We start from the raw sequence: 26,175 nt of genomic DNA on the forward strand, positions 1-26,175 counted from the left end.
TATTTCATGACATAATAAATCAGTGATTCCCAACCAACTCAAAGATCCCTCACATAATAAGTAATATTCTTTCTTAACCTCTTCAGGGTCATTTTAACACTGAATAAAATCATCTAGCAATCACTAACCACTGCTGGACCCTCTTGGCAGATGCTGTCGTCCCCTTACAGACCCCAGGACCCTGGGTTGGGAACCACTGTAATAAATGAAGGCCTAATGTGAAACTAAACCATTTCCAAAGACTAGTGCCAAACTCAAAACCAATGTCCTGCTATAGAAGCTTTAACTCTAGGGAGGCAAAGGGAAGTAGAACAACAGAAAGGCTTGCCTCGTCCACAAGTTAATGATGGTTTGCTTGATGAGCGTCAGGCTGATGGAACCCCCAGCAATGCTTTTGTACTGCTCGTTGCTGTCCGCATATGACGTGGTCAAAGGCGACACGTATATGGGATACCCAATGGGTTGGTCACATGAAGAGTTGATGATATTCCTGAGAGCTTGTTTGGCATTCTGGATGGACCCACGCTCTGGGTTGCGGTTGCGAAGATATACTAACTCCTGCTGCTGCCCTGCCCAAAGGCCACGCACGCACTCCCTGTTGATTTTGATCACACGAAAGGGGAGGTGGCGCTTGTTGAGCATGATGATCTTGTATTCATCTGCCCCATCATCCATGGCATTCCTATGAATGGAAATATTTTTCTTAATCAAATATACAATCTTAAATTTTTCTTCATTCTTTCTCTTCAACTTGTATACTATTTCATACAAAATATTCAACAAGTAAAAATATAAACTCAGACCACATTATTTCTTCATTTCATTAATATACTGATCCCTCTAAAACTACTACATTCATACCTGTTCCCTTTCCTTGTATATTGGGACTATGAATGTTCTTTTCTAAACCACCAGAACATTTCCTTCCCAGAGGCATACATTAAACAATTTTTAGTTGATCTATCCATATACCAAGGGCCTCTTCCCCCTTATAAGGGAGGTAGCCAGCATAGGCACCCACCCACCCATCGATTCCACTCCCATCTATCATTCATTTGTTTCCCTCTCCCCTGGTTGATATTTATATATATATATATATATATATATATATATATATATATATATATAAAAGAAGAAGAAGAAGTACATACACACATATACCATAGGCATAAAAACCACTCCCACCCATTCCATCCCTATCATACTCCACTCCTCTCCACCCTCTTATCTTGGCACCTCCTGGATGACGGGTCATCCCTGTATCTCACCCACTGCACTGAGTCAGAAGCAGTGTCGCAAAACACAGCATATTCACAGCAAGGCCACTTCATTAAATTGACAACCCCCCTCTCTGTCCCCTCATGTGGAGAAAGAGAAGACAGGGATAAATCCCTTTGGGCTGCATCAATTTATTTCTTACAAATATTCCCTCACCCTCCATTCCCCGCCCATCCCTTATATGGGAGGTAGCCAGCCAGGGCATACACCCACTCCCATCTTCTACCCTTTTGTTTCACTCTCAAAATTATCCACACAGACTTAACTATGGACAAGACTAACCTCAGTGCCAGGAGAGATGGCATCCCTGACAACACTGCATTCCTCCACGTGGGATCTCCTTCATGAGATATAACCAAATTAGCCTCATGGTCAACAATGGCGTTGTAAAGAGATTCGTTGTTGTCGTATTCGTCAGGCAACATGAAGTGATCCTGTCCATATACAAACCTCATCAGACATGTCCATACAAAAGTAAGTTTAAAGCAATCAGGTATTAATGACTGGGAACCAACCGAAAGTTGACAGGGAGAAAATTATGCCAATATAAAAGCATATAGCAAGATCTAAAACCTTACCTGATGCAGTTTGAGACTCATTCTAACCCCAGGGGCAACAACCCTCCTAAGCAGCTCCATGTCTGTAAAAACCCATTCATCTCGTGTTGAAGTGATGCGGAAATCCCCCTTGAAGAGTGCATGGAGACCATGCAAGAAGAACTCCACACTAGAGATAACATTGTGGGAGGCTCCACCAAATGCTCGTCGACCTGCAGGAAAATATCAAGAAATGTTAATTCTTCATGAACTATAAGTGAGAAATCAGGAATGCCCGGTGATTTGATGATGACTCTGTTCTACATCGCAAAACTCCCCCTATCAGGAGGCTAGGACAGTGCCCCTTACAGAGGACTTTGTAGTATGGAATTCAATGAACCATGACCTTGGTCCAACTAGCTGGTGGCAGAGTTCAAACTCCCATCGCCTCCACCTCCGCCACAAGTAGTGATGCTCTAACCCGCTCTGCTAGTAAGCATCCCAGCAAGCAGTAATATCTATCTCCTAGAAATTGGGAGGCAAGTCAGATATCAGAAATACCTGTCTCCCTAATCAACATGGTTCAAGGAAGGCCACTTTACCAGCACTCTGTTCAAACATCACACAATTACTGAAAAAATTAAATCAAATAAAACCCACCAGAAAGGAAAGTTATGGTTGCTATGGATATAAACAAAGATTTTTATTAGGTCCCAAAACATATCTATCTATATACAAATTTATTTTATTTTATTTTATTTATTAATTTATGGGAGGTAGTAGAGTCAAAAGGCATATACCCACTCCCTTTCCTCTCTCTCATCTTACCTTCTCGTGGATAAACCCTGTATCCCACCCACTGCCCTGGGTCAGAGGCAATGCAGCAAGACAGTACATCCACAGTAAAGCCGCTTCACTTAATTGGTTACCCCCAAAACATATCCTATCCAAAAAGAATTAACTGCCCTAAACCTCTATCTATATACGAAGGGCTTTTTCCCCCTTATAAGAGGGGTAGCCAAGACCCTAAACATAGTATATAAATACTCAAGGAGGAAGTGGATAGTTTTAGATACTTGGGTGTAAATGTGGCAGGAAAGGGAGGAGTGGGGGTGGAGGTAGAATATAGATTGAGAGAAGCGAGTAAATGCCTTGGTGGATTAAAAAGTGTAATGAGAAATAGACATCTGGGAATGGATGCAGAAGAGGTTATATGAAGGAGTGATTGTGCCAACAGCACTGTACGGGGCAGAAACAACATAAGAGAGGAAGAGAGAAGGAATTTGAATGTGTTTGAGATGAAATGTCTGAGAAGTATGATAGGGGTTACTAGGCTAGATAAAGTGAGAAATGAGGAGGTGAGGAGGAGAACAGGGGTGGAAAGGGAGTTGGGAGATAGGGTTGATGAAAGAGTATTAGGATGGTTTGGACACATGGAAAGAATGAATGAAGAAAGATTAGTAAAAGAGGTGTGGAAGGCAGAGGTGGAATGAGTGAATATGAGGTGGGGGTCCTAGGATGGGATGGTTGGATGGGCTGAAAGGGACATTACAAGAGAGAGGGATGTCTGTTGAGGAAGGACAGGAGAAGACAGAAGATAGGGGTGAATGGAGAAGGGTTGTGTATGGATGATGCTGTGATGCATGAGGGGGAGTGGGGTGGGGGATGGGGGGTGAGGAAGTATGTACGAGAAAAAAATTTGAGGGGACGGAGAGGGGGGGTCGCTGATTTTATGAAGCGGCCTTGCTGTGGATGTGCTGTGTCTTGTGACACTGCTTCTGACCCAGGGCAGTGGACAGGATGCAGGGATGATCTGTCATCCAGGAGGTGCCACGATAAGAGGGAGGGAGGAGGGTGGAGGGGAGTGGAATATGTAGGGAATGGAATGGGTAGGAGTGGTTTCTATGCCTTTTTCTTTTTGGCTACCCTTCGTGTAAGGGGGAAAAAGCCTTTGGTATATGTATAAATACTCATTTTGAATTACTGAATTATACTTTGAAGCATCATTAAAATGCCATATTTGTTATATATTTACCTACTTGTAGGATACAGGAAAGGAGCAATGCTTGCCGAGTCCCTTCTCCTATTTTCTAATTTTTCATCATAACTAGCCTCAAATTCATGTAGCAGTTCCAACTTAGTGTGTATCCATGAACTTGTATAATAATAATTGTTGCTTAAAGTTTTACATACATACATACACACACACACACATACATATACCAAGGCTTTTTCCCCCTTTCAAGGGAGGTAGCCAAAAAGGGAAAGGCATAAAAACACTCCCACCCATTTCATCCCTAAATACACTCCACACCCCTCCCACCCTCCCTCTCATCTGAGCACCTCCTGGATGACGGGTCATCCCTGCACCTTGCCCACGGCCCTGGGTCAGAAACAGTGTCGCAAGACACAGCACATCCACAGCAAGGCCGCTTCATTTAATCGGCGACCCCCCCCTTGCATATAAGGAGAGGACGGGGAGAAATCCCTTCGGGCTGCGTCAAAATTTACTCACACATACTACCTCACCACCCCGCCCATTCCTCCTCATGCAATCACAACATCATCCATATACAACCATTCTCCACTCACCTCTGTCTTCTGTCCTCTCCCTTCCTTCCTCAACAGACATTCCCCTCTTCCCCAAAGCCCCCTTCACCCCATCCATTCACCTCATCCTAGGACGTCCCCTCATGTTCACTCCCTCTACATCTGCCTTCCATACCTCATTTACTAGTCTTTCTTCACTCATTCTTTCCATGTGTCCAAACCATCCTAATATTCTTTCATCAACCCTATCTCCCAGCTCCTTTTTCACCCCTGTTCTCCTCCTCACCTCCTCATTTCTCACTCTATCCAGCCTAGTAACCCCCACCATACTTCTCAGACACCTCATCTCAAACACATTCAAACTCCTTCTCTCTTTTTCTCTTATGTTCCACGTTTCTGCCCCATACAGTGCTGTTGGCACAATCACTCCTTCATACAGTCTCCTCTTCGCATCCATTCCTAAATGTCTATTCCTCATTACACTCTTTAATCCACCAAGGCATTTACTCGCTTCTCTCAATCTACATTCTACCTCCACCTTCACTCCACCTTTTCCTGCTACACTTGCACCCAAGTATCTAAAACTATCCACTTCCTCCAGTCGCTCTCCCTTAATGTTCACTTCCAGTCTACTGCCACTTTCACCCCTTGTACATCTCATCACCTTACTTTTACCCACATTTATCTTTAGCTTTCTTCTATCACATACTCTCCCAAACTCTGCCATCAGCTTCCTCAATCCCTCCTCCGACCCTGCCACAAGCGCAGTGTCGTCCGCAAACAACAGCTGGCTCACCTCCCACTTTCCTCCATTTTCTTTAACCATCTCCAATCCCTGACCCACTACCCTAGCATTCACCTCTCGCACCACCCCATCCATGTATAAGTTGAACAGCCAGGGCGATATAACGCATCCTTGACGAAGTCCCACCTTTACTTCAAACCACTCACTCTCTCCATTTCTAATCCTGACACAAGCTCTACTACTCTCATAATAACTCTTGACAGCTCCCAAAAGCTTTCCTCCTATCCCATAAATCTGCATAACCTCCCACAGTGCCTTTCTGTCTACCATATCATAAGCCTTTTCCAGATCCATAAAAGCCCAAAAAACATCCTTCCCCTTTCCTATAGCTTTCTCACATATCTGTCTTACCACAAAGATCTGATCTACACAACCTCTACCTGTCCTAAATCCACACTGTTCCTCACCAATTACTCCTTCTGTTCCTCTCCTAATCCTCTCAATCAAGATCCTCCCATAAGCCTTCCCTACTACACTTAACAAGCTAATCCCTCTGAAACTACTACATTCACACTTGTTCCCTTTTCCCTTGTAAAGAGGAACTATACAGGCACTTCTCCAGTCCTCCGGTACTCTACCCTCTCTCCAGCAAACATTAAATAACCTCAACAACCAGTCCACCATCACTGTACCTCCCTTTTTCAGACATTCTGCATGGCATCCATCCAGACCAGGTGCCTTACCTGCTTTCATCATCTTAACAACTGCCTTCACCTCATCCTTCCTTATTTCTCCTCCATTTTCCTCACTCATCACTCTCATTTTCTTTGCATTTCCCACTGCAGCTATCTTTCCTTCCCTATCCTCCTTCACATTTAGCAACTCCCTAAAATATTCTGCCCATCTTCCCCTTACTGCCTTCTCTTCCATTATCATCCCTCCATCTGCACCTTTTACTTTTTCTTCCCTACTTGATTCGCCTCCTCTTCCTCTCTTAATTTCTTTCCAAAACATCTTTTTATTACTTTCAAATTTTTCTGTCATACTCTTACCCCATTTCACATCTGCTCTCCTCTTTGCAACCTTTACCTTTTGCTTTACTTCTCTTTTCTTTTCTTTGTACGTCTCATTAGGACTCCCTCGTCCTCTTTTGTAACCAATCTGTGGGACAAAAGGTAGGGAGGTTCTTAGAGTGAACTTGAATGAAAAGGAAAAGGAGAAGGAGTACGGAAAGAAGCTGAAGGAGGAGTGGGAGGGAGTAAAGGATGGATTAGAGATGGGTGTGGAGGAGGAATGGGGATGGTTCAAGGAGGGAGTCAAAGTGTGCAAGGATGGTGTGTGGAACAAGAAGGACAGGGGGAAATAGAAGAAAGGGTAGTGAATGGTGGGATGAGGAAACAAAGAAGGTTGTAGAAGAGAAGAAGCGAGCATTCACACACACACACACACACATATATATATATATATATATATACCAACAACTTTTTCACCCTTTTAAGGAAGGTTATCCCTGCATCTTGCACCACTGCCCTGGGTCAGAGGCAATGTAGCAAGACACAGCAAAGACACGCAAAGTTCTGTGGCAACACACCACTACTGCAGTGTCCCCTTAACACATATAGCATTTTTGTAAAATAAAATTTCTGTAATGTAAGAAAGTATTATGTGTCCGTGATAATTAAATTACATATTGTAAATAATGTTACATATGGATGCTTTTTATCTTACAAGGGCCATCCTAGAATGTGGCAACATTGTTTACAATATATAATTTGATTTTCACGGACACGTATAACATTTTCTTACATTACAGAAATTATATTTTACAAAAATACTATACATGTTAAGGGGAAACTACAGTAGTGGCATGTTGCCACAGTTTAACTTAGTGAAAATTCCACAAAAGCTGGCAACACACAAAGAGTGCTCCCAGTACCCAGTTCGAATCCTGCCCAGGGCCGAAATTATTTCGGTATCGCTGTGCCTCGGGTCGTTACTCTGACTCTCGTGGGCGGGGAGTTGGGTGTGTGTGTGTGTGTGCAAGGTCATAGCATTACCCATAGATCGGACCTACGAGCTCTGAGCTCTCTTCCAGGAGGGAAATAGCTGTCGATCACGAGTCCAACACGTGATCCAAAGTCCAAGACCAAGTGAATACATACATAATAAAAGCAAAAATAACAACAACAAATGCAACTGACCAAGAAGGCTAAGGGCAAGGCAGAGAGACACCAGTGAAGATTCACGTGCCGTGTTGATAACTTCTTGTTCGCTGTTTTCCCGTCTGGACACACAATATACAATCCACTCATGGTAAACTGTGCAAAACATGGAACGTGTGATTCCTGACTCTTTGAAATCAAAGTCTTCATCCGTGTTTAGGTTGAAAATTGGATCCAGATCAACAAATTTTTTGTCCAATGTGTGGGCAAGTGCTGTCAGGATTTCAGTATTAGATAACCATTCCTGAAGCTTTGATGATCTTACCACATAGAAAATGATACTCTGCAATAAAATACAAAATATAAGATAACAAAATACAAAACATCTCCTAAACACTAAATATTCCACATCCACATACAATTCCTTGATCACTTTGCAAAATACATACTTTCACGTAGTAGGTAATAAGGATTTTGCGCAGTTCAAATATCTGGAGCATGGAAGCTGCAGAATTGTCTGAGATGGAGTAACCTTCTAACACATATTTGGTAGCAGTCACCTCCCATGCTAACCAACGTTGGTTGAAGGCAGCATTGGCACTTAACAGGTGTGGTAAATGTCCAGGTTCACAACAACAACAACCTGCAATAACACACTTGGTCAACAATGACTCCCAACTACAAAATATGCATGGAATGACTGTCGAGTTGGGAAGAGTGCAAAAGATTGCACAATATAGGAAATTATAAACAGATGCTATGGCACAAAGGACTGAGCTTATTGTGTATTTCATAATTTGCCATTCAAGCATAAGGCAAAGGAGACCCCCCCCCTCTCTCACTTTATAATGATACATCTGCTAAGGCTTGTAAAACACCAACCTGGATCCTCTTCCACACCCTCTGATATGGCTTCAACTTCTCGCTGCTGACAATAAGTGCCCCTGAACTCAAGTCCCCGCATTTGGAATGTGACTAGGCCATTGCCAAGTTCGATAATGTGCACCAAACAGTTGAGGTAATCAGAAGCCAGTACAAAACAGTCCCCTTGTCCAATGCTGCCCCACCGCCCTATACACAAAGAAAAGAATAAAAACATAGGATTAGTTATTAATGTTACATCTTGGAAACCTGTCATTTGTGTACACATTTACAAATATACTTATACTGACTAAACTTAGCTTTTCCAAGCACATTTGCTTTTGACTTTGGTGTCTCCTAGTTTACTATTGCATTATGCCAAGACTTCAAAATCTAATATATGGTTTTACAAAACTACTTGTAACAAAAAAAATCAACATTACCCAGTATGAGATCACCACAGAGAGAATGTTGAAGAGATCTTGTTAAATGCTCATAGAAGATGGAGTTTAGATTGTTGTCATCTGCTCCTGGGTTACGCTCTAGGTGGGACGACAACCTGGTGTTTGAGTGGTCCACCCGCTTGGTATTGTAATCTCTTTCCCAAAACTTGATGGGCCGCACATATGAGGTGATGAAGATAGCAGAGCCGAGGATGGGGTTGAGGGGAGTGGATAGGATGGCAGAGACAACAGCTTGCATGAAGAGCATGGCTGAATGAGGAACACTAAAGGGTTGAGCAAATGCGTGGAATGCCGATCCCCAGGTTATTTGCCAGGGTGCAATGTACGTCACTATGAACTTTACTTTCAGAACAAACTCAAACACTTTGCTAAATATTATACTCATGAAAAAGTAGTCCACTATAAATGTTTGAGAGAGATTTCTCATATCCCATTTAAAGAAAAGTTTGGTGAAAGCCAGTATGAGATACTGATGCTGTGGTTGAGAGTACACACTACGAAAACACTTGAGCCCGCACACTACAGTCATCAGGGTTCCAACACTAGTGCCAAATGTTGTCACTAGCTTTGGCGGATCTTTGGTTAAGGCACAAAGGAACAATATAGGGTACACAATATTCTTTTCTATAATACATAGCCAAACATATAATTTTTCAAACCACATTATCTTGGCAGCATCATAGACCTCAAACTGGCTGTACTCACGAGTCCTACACACAGGTTGAGCCACGCACAGCCATGGTAACTGCTTACGTAGCTGAGGAAGGAAGTAATGATTCAGTAGGCCAAAGAGGCAAGCAAAGATCCACAGGGCAGTGAGGAGTTCAGGTTCTTCATTGGGCAGGAGGAGTGTGAAGATGGTGGTGCAGTGGAGGGCAAAGACGAGCAGTGCAAGGACGGTGCACACAATGGCGTCGTGCACAAGCCGCATGTGCACGGTCATGCGTAGCTTCTCTGGCAGTGGGTCTGTCAATTCATCTGCATCTACAGGTGGCTGCTGTGCTTTGACATTTCCGCCATCCCTGCGGAGCTCCTCGGGCCACATGTGCTGCTGAATGAGACACCAGAGTGTGCTTGGGTCAGACCCGGCACGGCTTAGGTGATAGCTGAAGGCTACCAGTAGCCCACAGAAAATGGAATACAGAATGTGTTGTGTCTGATCAACTGTCTCCCGTAAACCCCCATAAGCAAAGCCAAACAGGAACAACGCGGTCAGGCAGGACCGTCCAACACAGTATAGAGCTGACACTAAACTGGTGGTGGCATTCCCACCAAATACATGAATGTCTATTTGCTCCAAAACGTACATCAAAAATGTGTTCACTTGAGGTAGAAGACCCAGACTAAAAATCAGTGGAAAGAACAATATAAACAATAATAGCAGGTCTCTGCACTGCATTAACAAACCAGTGTTTGTAAGTTCAATGCCATAGAGAATAAAGGACCAATTGCTCTGTGATTCTAAGCCGAGCTGCAAGAGCAGGACCAAACCACAGCATAAGCAGAAGTACACCGGCCGACTATACAATATGATACGGTTGTAACCATGAGTAGGGGAAGCCGCGTCAGGCTGTACACTTTTAAATAGCGAGTACTGACAACTTGCCATTACTACACACAAAATAAAAACATTTAACTCTTTATAAAACTCTCTGTACATCATTATACATCCCATCACACTTACAAGGATAGCCAGTAATATAGAAAAGAAGTTTTCTACAACTGTAATGTTCCTATCAAGCAAAGCTAAGAGGAAGAGTCTATCAAAATGCACCTTGATGGATTTTTTGAAACACAACTTGAATTTGTAGTAATGAACTACTTGCGGAGCACTGATGGGGAACTTCAACTTGCCGTTTGTTGCCGATTGGTCACTGTCAGCTTCTAAATCAATGGACAGACTTAAATCTTGCCTCACGCCACTTATTGCCCCAGTACGGTTTTCTGATCGCCGCCGTTCTATGAGAGCGTTGGCGAAAAGTTGTAAGGGATTATGAGGTGTAAACAGCTGCAAGGGTAACCGTGGTTCTGACGTAATGGTCACCATCCTGGTCGGTTCCCCAATAAAATAGCGCTCAGACTCAGTGGGCAACATCAAGCTCCTGATGTTGGTTCGGTCCATAAGACCTCGTAAGTGGTGCCATCCTTCTCCCTCGTTCTCTCTCGTCCGCCAACTTTCTCCTTCGCCGTCTCTTCCCCGTCCTTCGCTGTGAAAGGGCTGGTATCTAATTCTCTGGGATGATGATGAGGTGGTGGGGATAACTTGGTTGTGCGAGATGAGTGCTGGAGTTGTAGTGCTGCTACTTGAGGGTACCTTGTGCTGCTCAGGCCACGAGGTGGAGGGCAACAATGTTGTGGAAGCATGGTTGTCCAGGATCACAGTCAGCCCTGAACAAAGGGACATGGAAGAGCTGCTCAATGATCCTTCTCCTCCCCCTCCTCCCCCACTTCCTCCTCCTCCTCCTCCCCCACTTCCTCCTCCTCCTCCCCCACTCCCTCCCCCTCCTCCTCCTCCTCCTCCTTGCAAGGCTCCGGTATTCACAGTGCCATTATGGCCACATCCCTGTAGCCCATTACTCGTTCTTCTCAACAACCGTGAAAAAACCTTACTATCGCTCATGGGTACTACACTAGAGGCGGTGCTCACTCCACGGTCATTGAATGTGTATGTGAACCAATTGCCCTGCTCATCCTGAAAACAATGGACAGCACCTTCGGTTGTATCTTCGTGAGATGAGGCGAGATGTGTGCCTGGAGATGATAATGATGCAAGTGCAGAGAGAGGTGGCCCTGAGGGGCCCAGGGCACTGCTTAATGACGGCATCAGAGATGAATTTTTGCCAGTGTTGGCCACCCTGCTTGTATCCTGTGTAGCTGCAGTTGAGGTTGTCTCCTCATCTTCACTATCTTGATGAACTGTAGGTGACTGCCGTTTATTTTGCCCCTGTACGAAAAAATAAATACATAAAAATATTTCACCATTAATAGGCATACTTATCTTTCAAAAGTTATTATAAAGTTATCTATTTTTTTTTGTTTGAATGATTTAAAGTCATATTTTTTTTACACAAATTTAAATATGCATCTGAAAAAAAAAAGTAAATGGTGAAGTCATTATTGTACAGGCTAAAATATAACATAAAATTGCTGATAACTTGGATTTTTCTTTAATAAAATCTTGTTAAATCTAACCCCTTACAGTGTTGGTAACATGGGTTCAATTATTAGTTTTTCTATAATACAACATTTAGTGTTTTTTTATCTATGTACCAAGAGCTTTTCTCCCTTATATGGGAGGTAGCCAAATCAAAGACACATACCTACTTCCACTCTCATCCAACACCCTTTCTTCCCTCTCATCTTAGCTCCTCATGGATGATGGGTCATCATGTATAACCACAATGCCCTGGGTCACAAGCAATGTAGCAAAACACAGTACATCCACAGCAAGGATGCTTCACTTAATTGGCAAACCCCCCCCCCCTTCTCTGTCCCCTCGGGGAGAAAAAGAGAAGATGGGGAGAAATCCCTTCAGGCTGTGTCAAAATATCATTCAAACATCACCCCTACCCCTCCATCCCCCATCCCTCCCTTCCTTTCATAATAGTATCATCTATACACAGTCACTCACCAGTCACATCTCCTGTCTTCTCCCTTCCTTGCTCAATGTCCCTTTCACCCCATCCATCCATCTCATCCTCAGTCATCCCCTAAGGTTTACTCCATCCACATCTGCCTTCCATACCTCTTTTACTAATCTCATGACTCATTCTTTCCATGTGTCCAAACCATCTCAATACTCTTTCATTAGCCCTATATGCCATTCCCTTTTCCATTCCTGCTCTCCCCCTCATCTTCTTGTTTCTCACTCTATCCAACCTAAAAACCCCTACCATACTTCTCATGTATTTCATCTTACATTTAAACTTTTCCTATCTGCCTCTCTTAAATTCCAAGTCACTGCCCTTTACACTGCCATCAGCACAATCACTTCTTCATACAATCTCCTCTTTGCATCCATTCCCAGATGCCTATTTCTTACAACACTTTTTAAACCCCCAAACCATCTATATGCTTCTCTCAATCTACAATTAACCTCCACCTCCACATCTCCCTTTCCAGCCACATGGAACCCCAAATACCTAAAGCAATCCACTTCCTCTCAACTTCTCTCCTTTTAGACTTACTTCCAACTCATTGCCATCCTCTACCCTTCTATATGTCATCACCTTATTTTTACCTACATTTACCTTCAACTTTCTCCTATCACATACCTTCCCAAACTCCATCATTCCCTTAACCACTTCAGTATGATGACACCTACATAGGTGTTATGAGGCACGATTGGATGCCGGCATTGGTGTCTTGATTATGTGTGTGTGTATGTGTATATATATATAAATATATATATATATATATATATATATATATATATATATATATATATACACACTGTATATATATATATATATATATATATTTGTAGTTGTACATGAGTTATCCCTGGATTCTGTGAACTGGTTTGATCGTTTCCTATGTTTATTATTACTCAGAGTAAAAGAGAACAAGCAATACAGCAGTAACTATATTTTATAATGTAAGTAGCATGATGAATTGTACATATGGCACCCGATGCTGCACGCAAGAATTTGACTCGTATTGAAGTGGTTAATACCTCCTCTGACCCTTCCACAAGTGCAGTGTTGTCAGCAAACAACAACTGGTTTATCTCCAACTTTTCACCATTTTCTTTAACCATCTCCAGTCCCCTGTCCATTACCCCCACCTTTACCTCTCACAAAACCCCATTCATGTACACAATGAACAGTCATGGCAACATGACACTTCCCTGACACAGTCCCACCTTTACCTCAAACCACTTATTCTCTCCATTTTCCATTCTAACACAGGCTCTACTACTCTCGTCATGTTGAGGGCCTAAAAAACACTTCTCCATAACTTGAAATCTGAATGAGGTAGAAAGCAAGTCTAAACGTAAGATGAATTGTTTAACCTCTTCAATACAAGTCAAATATTCACGTGTACATTATGTTCCCTGATGTACAACGATGCACCTTATATTATATAAAGTTACAGCTGTTATACTTGGTCTTTTTCACCCAGAATATTCATAACCACAGAAAACATGATCAAGTCTATTCCTAGAATACAAGGGTCACTCAGCTACAACTACAAAATAAATATAATCAGGATACCAATGCCGGCATCCTCATACACCCACTCGCGCCTCATGACACATACGTAAGTGTCATCATATTCTAGGGGTTAAAAAGTACAGTGGGGGTTAAGATGTTGGATTGAGTAAGAAATGTGGAGGCAAAGAGCAGGGGCGGAAAGAGATGGTAGATAAGATTGGTATGGTTTGGGCATAAGGAAAGGGTGAGTGAAGTAAGATTAGCAAAATGTGGATGGAGTGAACTTCAGGGATAGTCCAAGAATAAGGTGGATGGACAGGATGAAAGGAGTACTGGATACACATGTTATATCTATTGAGCAAGAGGGGAGAGGATGGAGGGAGTGAACTTGAGGGGCAACTGAGGAAGAGATGGATGGATGGGGTGAAGGCAGCATTGAGCAAGTGGGGAATGTCTGTTGATCAAGGAAGGGAGAAGGCAGGAGACAAGGATTTGTGGTAAGTGACTGTGTATAGATGATACTATTATGCAGCCAGAAGGGATTTCTCCCCATCTTTTTCTGCATGATGGGATGGAGAAGGGGGTTACTGATTAAGTGAAGCTGCCTTCCTGTGGATGTATTGTCTTGCTGCACTGCCTCTGACCCAGGGCAGTGGGCAGGAATGACCAGTCATCCATGAAGAGCTAAGATGAGAGAGGGGAAAGGGTGGTGGATGGTGGTGGAACGGGTGGGAGAAGGTATGTGCCTTTGACTTGGCTACCTCCCTTATAAGGGGGAAAAAGCTCTTGGAGAGTGAGAGAGTGAGAGAGTGAGAGAGTGAGTGAGTGAGTGAGTGAGTGAGTGAGTGTGTGTGTGTATATAGATAGCTACATATATATATATATATATATATATATATATATATATATATATATATGTATATATATCACTATATATATATATATATATATATGTACAAGTGGACAGTGGTTGTGAATGGATGAGGAAATGACAGCCTGAAGGGATCTTTTCTTATCTCCTCTGTATTTTCTCAAGTGAGGGAGGCAGTGTCACCAAGAAGCCATAGAAGGGTAAACCAGCTTTGGCTGTCAGGCCCTACTGGGTAGGTACTGTTTTTGCTGCATTACCTCTGACCCAACTTATGGGTTGGGGACAGTACAATAGAAAATGGGAAAATATCGCAACTTCAGTTACTCAATAAAAAATTGCTTACCTGAAAAGACTGGTCAGTGACCAAAGAATCCACAAATGCATCAGAGATTAGAGTGGATGATGTGAGACCAGAAGAGAGGTAGCTGGAGATGTCTGGAGGATCAGTGGGTGAGCTGGGTGGAGATGCTGCACTGCCTGCAACGTGTCTGCGTCTCCTCACAACCGGTTTTCTTCGAAGGGGCGCTTTGTTGGCTCTGCCTTCCCCCTGCTGCCCACCACTCGAGTTGGAGTTTTCTGTGGCACTTGTGGTACTGCCAATGCCTCCTTCCTGCTCTAACCTCTCCTTGAGCAACATTAATTTCTGAATGTCACGATGACACTGCTGAGGGTCACTCAATGAAGTTTTGAGGATGTTCATCAAACGCTTGACCAAATCGTCCATGGTCACTGCCGTCTCATCTACAAGATCTCCACTATTTTCAGTGTCCTGTTCACTCAGTATTAAACCCTGCCTCCGCTTCTTGGGTATTGCTCCCTGACTTGCAAGAGCCTGGCTTGTAGGAGGGGGCAACGCTACTGCCCCAAGTTCGGTATAACTATCTGGAGAGGAACTTACACTATCCCAGTCCTCCTCCTCTGATAAACAAGAGTTTCTCCTATTAACTTTTCGTTTATTGATTTCTTGTTTTTTAATATTAACAGACTCGCTATCAGAATCACTGTGACAAAATAACCAATCCAAGCCAGGATTGGAGGACTCGCTACCATCGTCATCAAAGTCCTCAAGAGGCTTTAGATTATTGCAATCCTGTCCATGTTGATCCTCATTCTGACTACACACCGAGTTTTGCTGCTTAAGCGACGAACTGTTCTTTTTCTCGCAGTGATCTTCACTCGAATTGACCAGACCAATATCACTCTCCTGTTTGGCATTGTGATGAGACTGATTGGAGGGATGAAGACTGCCCACCTGCTCTGTCATACTGCCTAAGGTCTCATCAGAACTACTTGTCACTTTAACCACGCTAGGACTATCTGAACTACTTTCGTCATCAGCATATATATTTTCGAAAGTCAAGGTACAAATTTTATAGTAATCACTTTCCTGTTTGTTTTTGTCCTTAAACCTGGGTATGGAGGAGCTGCTACGAAAAACAAGGGGCTGGTAGGACCGGGCAGAGCCCCTGGGTGCAGGATGATGCGCCAGCCGAGTAGAGCCCGTGGAGCTTCGGGCTTTACGTCCTGCTGGTCCTTTGCCCTCCAAGCTCTGATGTCTTGTAAGGAGAGGCGAGTGGGAACCTTTAATGCGGCCTTCCTCATCTGTCTCACCATCACTATAAAGAAGTAACAATCATAGTTATTATGAACTTGTTTCATCAAAAGAGAACAAAATATCCCAATAAACAAAAAATAAGTAAATAAAATAAACAAATTAAATTACCACTGTAAAATAAAAAGACCCAACCCAATAATAATTCTTAAAGTACACCACATGCAGTGACATAATTTATGGCAGAGAGACAGACCCTACGTGAGTGGGTTTGAGTGTCCAGGTGACGGCAGTTTGAACCCTACCACAAGTGAGTTGGATCAAGGGCATGGTTAATCAAATTCTATGCTACAAAGGCCTGTAAGGGGCACTGTCCCTGCCTCTTGATAGGAGAAGTTTGTAATGTTAAACTGAACCAAGAGATGATGGGTACCTCTATGAGGAACTCCCATGGGGCAGACATTGGAGACAATGGTCCTCCTGCAACCCACCTAATCACTCTACAAGCTCACAGACCATACCCAGTATCAATCATCTTTCAATATTTCTCATGACAACTTTTTTTAAATTACCTCATACAGCACATCTTAACATTATATATGGAACACACCCCTGCATCCACATACTTTTTCTTACTAATTAATTCACCTTGCTTCATCCTAAAAATCTATCTACCTGTATACAAAAGCAGGGCCCCAACAAGGGGAAGGGCAGGGAGGCACGTTTTAGGGGGGGCAGCAGCATTTTTGGTGAAAAGAGGGTAAAGCAAATTCCCCCTAATATACTCTTAATGCATGATTTATTTATCACGAGTTGTGTATGAATGATGTGTGTAAACATTGTTTTGTGGATGAATGTTACATGTGAATTGCACTAGTGACCATCAGATGTGGAAGGTGGTGGTAGTGGTGGTGTATGTGTGTGTGTGTGTGTTGGGGGGGGGGGGGCGACACTTTTAGACTCGCCCTGGGGCGGCACTTACCCATGTCGGGGTAATATACCAAAAGCCTTTTTCCACCTTATAAGGGAGGTAGCCAAGTCAAAGGAATGCACCCACTCCCCATCCACAGACCTTTTCCCCTTAGCTCCTTGTGAATGAAAGGTCACCCCTTTCTCCTAATTGGGAATGATTTGTCTCCATGAGAACTGTCAATAGGGGAAAGTGAAGGTGAGGTGCATACACCAGAAAGCACACAGCTACACCTCAAGTCATTACCTTTGCCCTATGTACTTTGATTGTTGGTAAAGCTACAGCTACACTAGTTAACAGCATGGTTGGATTCCAACAATTCAATTGGATTTTGTCCAAGGTTGGAGTATAATCATAGCTTTAAGCTACAGTTATACTACAACCATGGATGAAATTCAACCATTCCATTGACTAGTGTACCTGTAACTAACAGGACTCCTACAACTTTGATACAAATGTAGGACTTGAACATGCATCTAGGGGAATGTGAGAATTGTTCACTTCCAATCATGCCACCAACACTAAAAACAGGGCAAGGGAAAGGGTCAGTATTAGTATGGGACTGATTCATTTTACTCTAAATGCATGTAGACACATATTGAAGAGATTTTCTTCATTATTGTTGTAGAACAGTTAACTTGTATTGTGCAATCTTTCCGATTTATTTATCTATTTATTTATTTATTTATTTATTTTATTTTTTATTTTATTTATTTTTGTGGATGTGCTGTGTTTTGCTGCATTACTTCTGACCCAGGGTAGTGGGTGGGATACAGGGATGACCCTTCATCCACAAGGAGCTAATATGAGAGGGAAACATGGGTGGTGGATGGGGGTGGAATGGGTGGGAGTGGGCACATGCCTTTGACTTTGCTATCTCCCTTATAAGGGGGAAGAGGCCCTTGGTATATAGACTGATAGAACTTGTTTATCTTATTTGATTTACTATATTTTTTGTGCACCCCACTGAGATTCTGAATCGAATGGCTGAGGAATTTTTTTCATCTTCCACATACATACATACATACATATACCAAGGCTTCCCCCTTACAAGGGAGGTAGCCAAAAAGGATAAGGCATAAATCATTCCCACCCATTCCATCCCTGAATACACTCCACACTCCCTCTCATCTTAGCACCTCCTGGATGACGGGTCATCCCTGCATCTTGTCCACTGCCCTGGGTCAGAAGCAGTGTTCCACAAATAAAGTTATATGAACAGACTATAGTGGGAGATAATGTAAAGCATTATTTTATCAAGCACAGTGTGTGCAGTTTTGCATACCTGCATAGCACACATGTCAAGGGCCTACGAAAAAAAATGAACATTTTGTCAGATTTTGTTACTAGTGGCAACTTTATAACCAAAACCCAAAATTCTATTAAAACAAAATGAAGCAATAATTTCCAATATAATCTAGTGGCAGAAAATAAAAATACAGTCATCCCTCGTTATTCGTGGGTTTTTTATCTGCGGTTTTGACTATTCACAGATTTGAATTGGGGGAAAATATATGTATATGTATATATATATATATATATATATATATATATATATATATATATATATATATATATATATATATATATATATATATATATATACATACATATATACATACAGTGGGCGCGAAAAGTTTGGGCGCAAAATTATAGGCGCCCCAACTTTCCCCTAAACTCAAAACATGCGAAAAATACAACTTTCCACCCAAACTTTTCGCTATTTTTCAATGCTAGCGTTTGTACCCGTATTTAGCCGAGACAATACACACTATTTGGCAACTCTGTTTAGGCGCACTCGATGTCACATGGAGTCAGTTTCTAAACATCTCTCACGGAGAGTAGTCTTTTTTTTTGCGGTGGTCTCTGTTTTTGTGCCTTGATATCTCCGTAATGGGAAGTGGTAAAGAGCTGGAAAGAGACACAGTTGTTACAATCATAACCCTCTATAAGGAGGGTTATAAGTGTAAAGATATTGCTACTCGTGTGGGAATTGGAGTGCGTCAAGTGCAAAAGTGGACCAAGAAATTTCGAGACGAAGGAAGTGACATCATTCCTACTCCAAAGCATCGCTCTGGTCGGCCAAGGAAGATATCAAATCGTACTTCTACGGTTCTAACTGCCTCCTAATAACCGTAGGAGGCAGTTAGAACCGTAGAAGTACGATTTGATATCTTCCTTGGCCGACCAGAGCGATGCTTTGGAGTAGGAATGATGTCACTTCCTTCGTCTCGAAATTTCTTGGTCCACTTTTGCACTTGACGCACTCCAATTCCCACACGAGTAGCAATATCTTTACACTTATAACCCTCCTTATAGAGGGTTATGATTGTAACAACTGTGTCTCTTTCCAGCTCTTTACCACTTCCCATTACGGAGATATCAAGGCACAAAAACAGAGACCACCGCAAAAAAAAGACTACTCTCCGTGAGAGATGTTTAGAAACTGACTCCATGTGACATCGAGTGCGCCTAAACAGAGTTGCCAAATAGTGTGTATTGTCTCGGCTAAATACGGGTACAAACGCTAGCATTGAAAAATAGCGAAAAGTTTGGGTGGAAAGTTGTATTTTTCGCATGTTTTGAGTTTAGGGGAAAGTTGGGGCGCCTATAATTTTGCGCCCAAACTTTTCGCGGCCACTGTATATATATAAATATATATATACAGGTAGTCATCGACTTACGACCTATGCGACTTACGACCGATCGACTTTATGACCACGAGATAGTGCAATAATATTTAACATTTAATAGAGTAATAGAACTGCAATATTATGCCTGGCAGCGGAGAACAATTACTCCGCATGCCACGAGACGCGAGTACAATAGCTTTGGCAGGCTGCCGACACCGTCAGCATCCCAGCCAGCTAAATATTCTTTCGATTTTTTTCTTTGAAGTAAAATGTTTCCTAATTTTGCATTGCATTTTGTATTTCTATATGTTTTGCAATTAACAAAATGTAACAATAAAACTTTTTTTTTTATGCCTAGGCTAGTTTGTTGTCGATAACAATATGTTCGGCACAGTACGTAAGCGAAAAGAATGTGTTTTGAAATAAAAAAAATCTTAATTTTGCCTTGCATTTTCTATTTTTATATGTTTTGCAATTAATAAAATGTAACAGTAAAATTTTCTTATGCCTAGTCTGTTATCGATAACAATATGTTCGGTTCAGCATTTTGTATTTTTATGTTTTGCGAATGTAACAAACTTTGTTTATGCCTAGTCTGTTGTCGATAACAATATTTTCGGTACAGTATGTAAACGAAATGAATGTGTTTTTAAATAAAAAAAAATCCTAATTTTGCCTTACAATGATTTTAATGTAACCAACAAAAAGTATTAGTAGGTCAAAGATGACAGGACTTTATTCAGTATGCATAGGCCTTGGCTATGTTTCCTAACGAAATTTATAAAAAAAGTTAATGAATATTAAACAACGTAGCTCAAAGATAATAAGATTTTATTCAGTATGCATACGTTTCCTAAAGAAAGTCTGATGGTAAAATAATATTAAAGTTAAAAAATACAGTATTAAATATCATAGGTTAAAGATGATAGGATTTTATTCAGTATGCTTAGGCCTAGGCTACGTTTCCCAAAGAAAATCAGATAAAACTACAAAAAGGTTAAAAAATACTGTACAACATAGTTCAAAGATGCTAAGATTATTTCAATATGCTAACTATAATATACAATATATATATATATATATATATACAGTAACAAAAATATTTAAAGGGTAATATATACTGTATATATATAAAGACCGACTTGCGTCCAGATCGACTTACGACCTGTCTGTCGGAACCGAACTCGGTCGTAAGTCGACGACTACCTGTATATATTTTGACCCATTGGAAAGCCACTAGTGCATCCCGCGGCCCATGCTGCCCGCGTGGGCTGTGGGCAGCATGACCCGCTACTCAGTTCACACGTGTTCTTCAATGTAAATAATTATAACGTGAATAATCGCAGAATAATTATTTTTTCTATAGCTGTTCATCAGTTTCCTGTTGATCGGTACCAAATTTTCCCCAATATCACCAATAGCTTGTCCGAAAATAGCAAAACACTAGACCTATGTTCAACTGTATCACTCAGAGCGCTAGTGCGTTGACGCAGTGGGCATGGCCTATCAACCAATCGTTGGCTGTGGATAACTGTCGACTGCGCGCGACGGGCCAGGTGTCATTCATGACTATTGTGTGTGTATGATACTTTAGAATAAAAATATTAAGTTCACCAGAGGTTTTATAAAATGTTTTGTTGTTGATATTTGTCTTTGAAGTATTTCCTTTTATGCCATGCATTAAAAGTTGGATTTTAGCAATGAAGAAGGAGGGTAAGAAATATGAGATATGAAGTCAGTGAGTGAATGGCCCTATTATGGGCCATATTGTATTATTCTTAGTTTATTAAGTGTTATAAAATTATACTTGTTAACCACTAATATATGAGAAGTGAATTTATTATAAGTGGAAGACATTTAAAGCATGTTTCAACTGTTAGTAGAGAAGTGTGGATTGAATGAAGCATTAACCCATATCGGACACAGAGCCGAGATATCGGTTTGTTCGACAGAGTCCTAATGACGATATTTCGGCTCCGTTTAAATTTCGCGGTTCTTAAAGATATTCGTCTTTGTTTACACCGAGCCGAGACTTGATGTATCTAGACCAACCATTGGCCTATCATTTCCACCAGGTGGTCCAGCCAACCAATCACAGGGTGGCTTATAAATTCAATCTTATCAGCAGTAGCGGCACATTCGCTTTCCTGGTCAAAGTGCGTCGCAAACGTTTACATATTTTGCCCATTTTTTTTCTTGTGATTAGTGCCGTAATCAGAAAAAAAAATTGTTATAGAAAAATAGATAAGTATCTGAGGAACAATACTTATAATAGATATTGTTATACAGTGCGTAATACCTTTCAAATAGGCAAATATAAGACGGCCTCATTGCAAAAGTCATGGCGTCTGCGTGTTCTAGTGGTGAAGATGAAATTGTCTTTCAACTTTCTGATTCGTTTGAAGTGTTTCCAATGGATGAGTGCCTTACAAGTGAGGAAGAATCTAGTGATGATGAAGGTGATGCGAGTTGTGATACGCGTAGTGCAAGTCAATGTCAAAGTGATGGTGATGATAGAAGTGCAGTGTTGTCCAGTGGAGCAGATGAATGGATGCTTGTCCCAGGAAATGATCCAGGCCCTGCAACAGTGCCTTTTACAGGTGTTAGTGGGCTCAAGCATCCCCCTAAAACTGATGCCAAGCAAGCCTGCCTGTGGACTATTTCAAACTTTTTTTCAACGAGCAATTCATGAATGGAATTGCTACGGAGACTAACAGGTATGCAGGTCAGTGGGTTCAAAGTAACAAACCATGTTTGAAGGATAAACAAACCCAGGTCTCTTGTACATCTTTGGTTGAAGCAAGGTAAGACATCAGTGGAAGAGTTATATGCATTTCTGGCAGTTATTCTAAATATGGGGGGGATTGTAAGAAAACCTACTATCAAATCCTACTGGAACACCTCAGATCTTTCTATGGCCACACCATGGTTTGGAACCAATTTTAGTAGGGGGCGTTTTCAACTTGTCCTGAAATTCTTGCACTTCAGTGATAATAGTAAGATGCCTGACCAGCAAGACCCTGCATACAAGTTGTATAAAGTGCAACCACTACTGGATCATTTTATAAAAGCATTCAAAGCCCATTATAATCCTGAGAGGGCCATCTCAATTGACCAAGGTACCATTGGGTATCGAGGTAAGACCCCTCACTTACACCAGTATATGCCTAATAAGCGCCATGCTTCTTTTGGTCTCAAGTTATGGTGCTTGTGTGAGGCAGCAACAGGCTATACTGTGACATTTGAACTGTACAAAGGGTTCTCCAAGAGTGTACAAGGTGCAACATATGACCTAGTGATGCACCTACTGACCCAGGCAGACCTCCTGCATCATGGATATCATCTGGGCCTAGATAACTATTTCTCCTCACCCAAACTTTTTTTAGATCTCTGGGAAAAGCAGACAACAGCAACAGGGACTGTGAGAACAAACAGGAAAGGCCTGCCACAGGAAGCAGTAAAGGAAAAATTAGAAAACCATGATGTATCACAGCGGAGGAAAGGACCTTTACTGTGTGTTGCCTATAGAGATGGAAAAAAGACTCCTGTACTCCTGTCAACAGTTACCAAAGGTGGCTACACTACTGTAAAGAGAGAGAGGAAACCTGAAAAGGAGTTGCCTTGTATTGTTGCTGATTATAATCAAGTAATGGGTGGCGTCGATCTGAAGGATACCCAGCTCTACACCTATCTTGCAGAGAGAAAGACCATCAAATGGACGACTAAAGCTGCCTTTTCTCTGTTTGGCACAGCTACTCTCAACAGCTATATTCTGTACAAGAAGAATACATCCCAGAGACCTATTCTAACAAGGCTCCAGTTCATGAACTCTGTCATAAGGGACCTTGTTAAAAATGTTTCTCCTCCAAAATTCCTGAAGAGGCGACGTACTCAAGAGCAGATTCAGGAAAGCAGAAATATAACAACATCGATATCGTCTCCATCACATTCACTACGTGCAGTGAGTGTACACCAGCTCAAACAGGTGCCAGATGGTAAAGAGTGTGTGTGTGTAGGGGACCATAGCAAGCGTGTACGATCCCGCAGGTACTGTCCTAAATGTGATAGTGGATTTTGCATAGATTGCTTCTTCAAGCACCATGTATTTTCATCCAAGTAAAGTACAAACACTCTACAAGCCTCTAATCATCACTGCCTTCAAATAAATGTAAGTACTTTCCCTCCAGAGTCAGTTACATAAAATGTATGTTTTCTTTTCCAGATTTAGTGTCATATTTAATTTTTTTTTTTCATTATCCATATCAATTTTTCTTGGTTTCCTTTTCATCAAAATAAAATAGACTCTAAGCTTTATTTTGATGTATAATCATCCATATTATGTTTGATAACAAGTACATTTGTAAATAAAATTAAAATGTGAGTGTATGGGCCATTGTATCCATTGTTTTTATGAACGCATAGCAAATGCTTTGTTTACATATGTGCTCCGGGCAATATGGGTTAAAGTGCAACTTTTGGCTGTGATATTCTGTACATTTTCAATTGTTTTCTCAAAAAGAGTATTCGCGGTTTTAGCCATTCACTGGGGGTTTGAGAATGTATCCCCCCAAATAACGAGGGATGACTGTAGATACATAATAACAAGCAAATAGATAAATAAATACATATATACCAATGGCTTTTTCCCCTTTACATGGAAGGTAGCCAAAGTCGAAAGACATAATTTCACTCCCACCCATTTCATTCCCACCCACTCCACTCCCATTCACCACCCCTCCCTCCCTACCTCTTTTCTTGGCTCTTCCTGGATGACAGGTTATTTCTGGATCTTGCCCATTACCCTGGGTCAATGGTCAAGATGCAGAGATGACCAGTCATCCAGTAGGAGTCAGGAAAAGAGGGAGGGAGGGGTGGTGAATGGGAGCGGAGTGGGTGGGGATGAAATGGGTGGGAGTGGAATTATGCTTTTTGACTTTGGCTACCCCCTTATAAGGAGAAAAAGCCCTTAGTATATGTATGTATTTATATATTTCTATGAATAAATAAATAAAATAAAAAATTATATATTTTCTATGAATAAAAAATAATAATAATAACAAATAAAAAATAACAATAAATTAATAAATTAATATAATGAATACATAAAAATAAACAAACAAGAATTCTAAATATCCAGCACTATTACACTACAAATCTAAACCAAGAAATACAATCAACAGTAAACCATATTCCATACCTATTGACAGCAAAACAGCTCGTAGCAATGTCATTGCCGACACCGTGTTCCTCAACAATGCTGGAATCATTGTCACGAGCAATGACAGGTAGCTTTCTCTGCTGCCGGCGCTTGCCATTACTTCCATTTATCACCTTTTAAATAGAGGGAGAACACTAGAAAATACAATTCCTTTACATGACTTGATCTTTTAAACTTATCCACACATACATGACCTTAAGTCCCCCATCTACATCTGCTTTTCTCACTGCCTCCTTCATTTAGGGTTTTCTTTCTACTTTTTTCCTTCTCACAGTTTTCTCTTTTACTGCATGAGGGAACAGAGGTGGGAGGAGGGGGTCGCCAATTAAGTGAAGTGGCCTTGCTGCAATGCTTCTGACCCAGGGTAGTGGGCGAGATGCAGGGATGACTGTCATCCAGGAATCAAGAAAAGAGGGAGGAAGGGGTGGTGAATGGGAGTGGAGTATGTGGGGATGAAATGGGTGGGAGTGGATTTATGCTTTTGACTTTGGCTACCTCTCTTGTAAAGGGGAAAAAGCCCTTGGTATATATATGTACCTCTCATAGGCTTTCCTAGTTCTGCTTTGCAACCCATCCTCATAAGCCCACTTCTCTTCCACCACCACTTTCATCTTTTCATCCCACCATTTGCTGTGCCTCTTCATCTGTTCTTTTGTGCACCTTATCACTTCCTCCTTGAAATATACCCAATCTTCTACTGTCCCTCCTTTTCCTTCACCACCTCCCACCCTTCTCTCAGCTTCTCCTGATATTCTCTCTCTTTCCTTCTCATTTTCTTTGAGAAACTATACAACTATATTCAATGGGATATACCAAGTAAAAGAACAATCCTTAAAGCATAGTTACTATTCAACAAAAAAAAAAAATGTAGGACTTACTTCTAAACTGACGGGGTGTGAGGGCGGTTCTGATGCTGAAGGTAGGGCGGCGGCAGACTCAGAATGGGAGGGGCCAGCATGACTTGCTCTGTAGTGCACACTACCCTTATCTCCTGCATGGCAATGAACACAAAAATTTAAATAACATCAATATATTTTTTTGGTTGGGTGCTTGGAACACAAATTCCTTCATCACAACATATCCTATATCACCATAGCCTTTGAATACTGAACACCATATGGTTCATCTTTAAATAATAAATACTCATCCTATTCTATGTATTTGTAGAAACAATTCAAC

At 41.6% G+C, this 26,175-nt stretch overlaps 1 protein-coding gene across 2 annotated transcripts in view; it reads right to left on the reverse strand.

The window, feature by feature from the left end:
• The window catches only part of pcx (pecanex), a 54,288-nt gene that overhangs the window by 13,079 nt on the left and 15,034 nt on the right, over positions 1 to 26,175 (reverse strand). For both annotated transcript variants that reach the window (XM_076204923.1, XM_076204924.1), the window contains exons 7-16: positions 25,875 to 25,987; positions 24,976 to 25,109; positions 14,967 to 16,239; positions 8,576 to 11,540; positions 8,154 to 8,342; positions 7,721 to 7,914; positions 7,311 to 7,614; positions 1,857 to 2,047; positions 1,561 to 1,712; positions 329 to 682 (exon numbers count right to left, since the gene is read on the reverse strand). In XM_076204923.1, coding sequence (XP_076061038.1) covers positions 329 to 682; positions 1,561 to 1,712; positions 1,857 to 2,047; positions 7,311 to 7,614; positions 7,721 to 7,914; positions 8,154 to 8,342; positions 8,576 to 11,540; positions 14,967 to 16,239; positions 24,976 to 25,109; positions 25,875 to 25,987 — 5,869 coding nt within the window. The remainder of the gene's footprint in view (positions 1 to 328; positions 683 to 1,560; positions 1,713 to 1,856; positions 2,048 to 7,310; positions 7,615 to 7,720; positions 7,915 to 8,153; positions 8,343 to 8,575; positions 11,541 to 14,966; positions 16,240 to 24,975; positions 25,110 to 25,874; positions 25,988 to 26,175) is intronic.

Source organism: Oratosquilla oratoria, chromosome 21, assembly GCF_046742065.1.
Source record: "Oratosquilla oratoria isolate Oo_2021 chromosome 21, ASM4674206v1, whole genome shotgun sequence".
NCBI lineage: Eukaryota > Metazoa > Arthropoda > Malacostraca > Stomatopoda > Squillidae > Oratosquilla > Oratosquilla oratoria.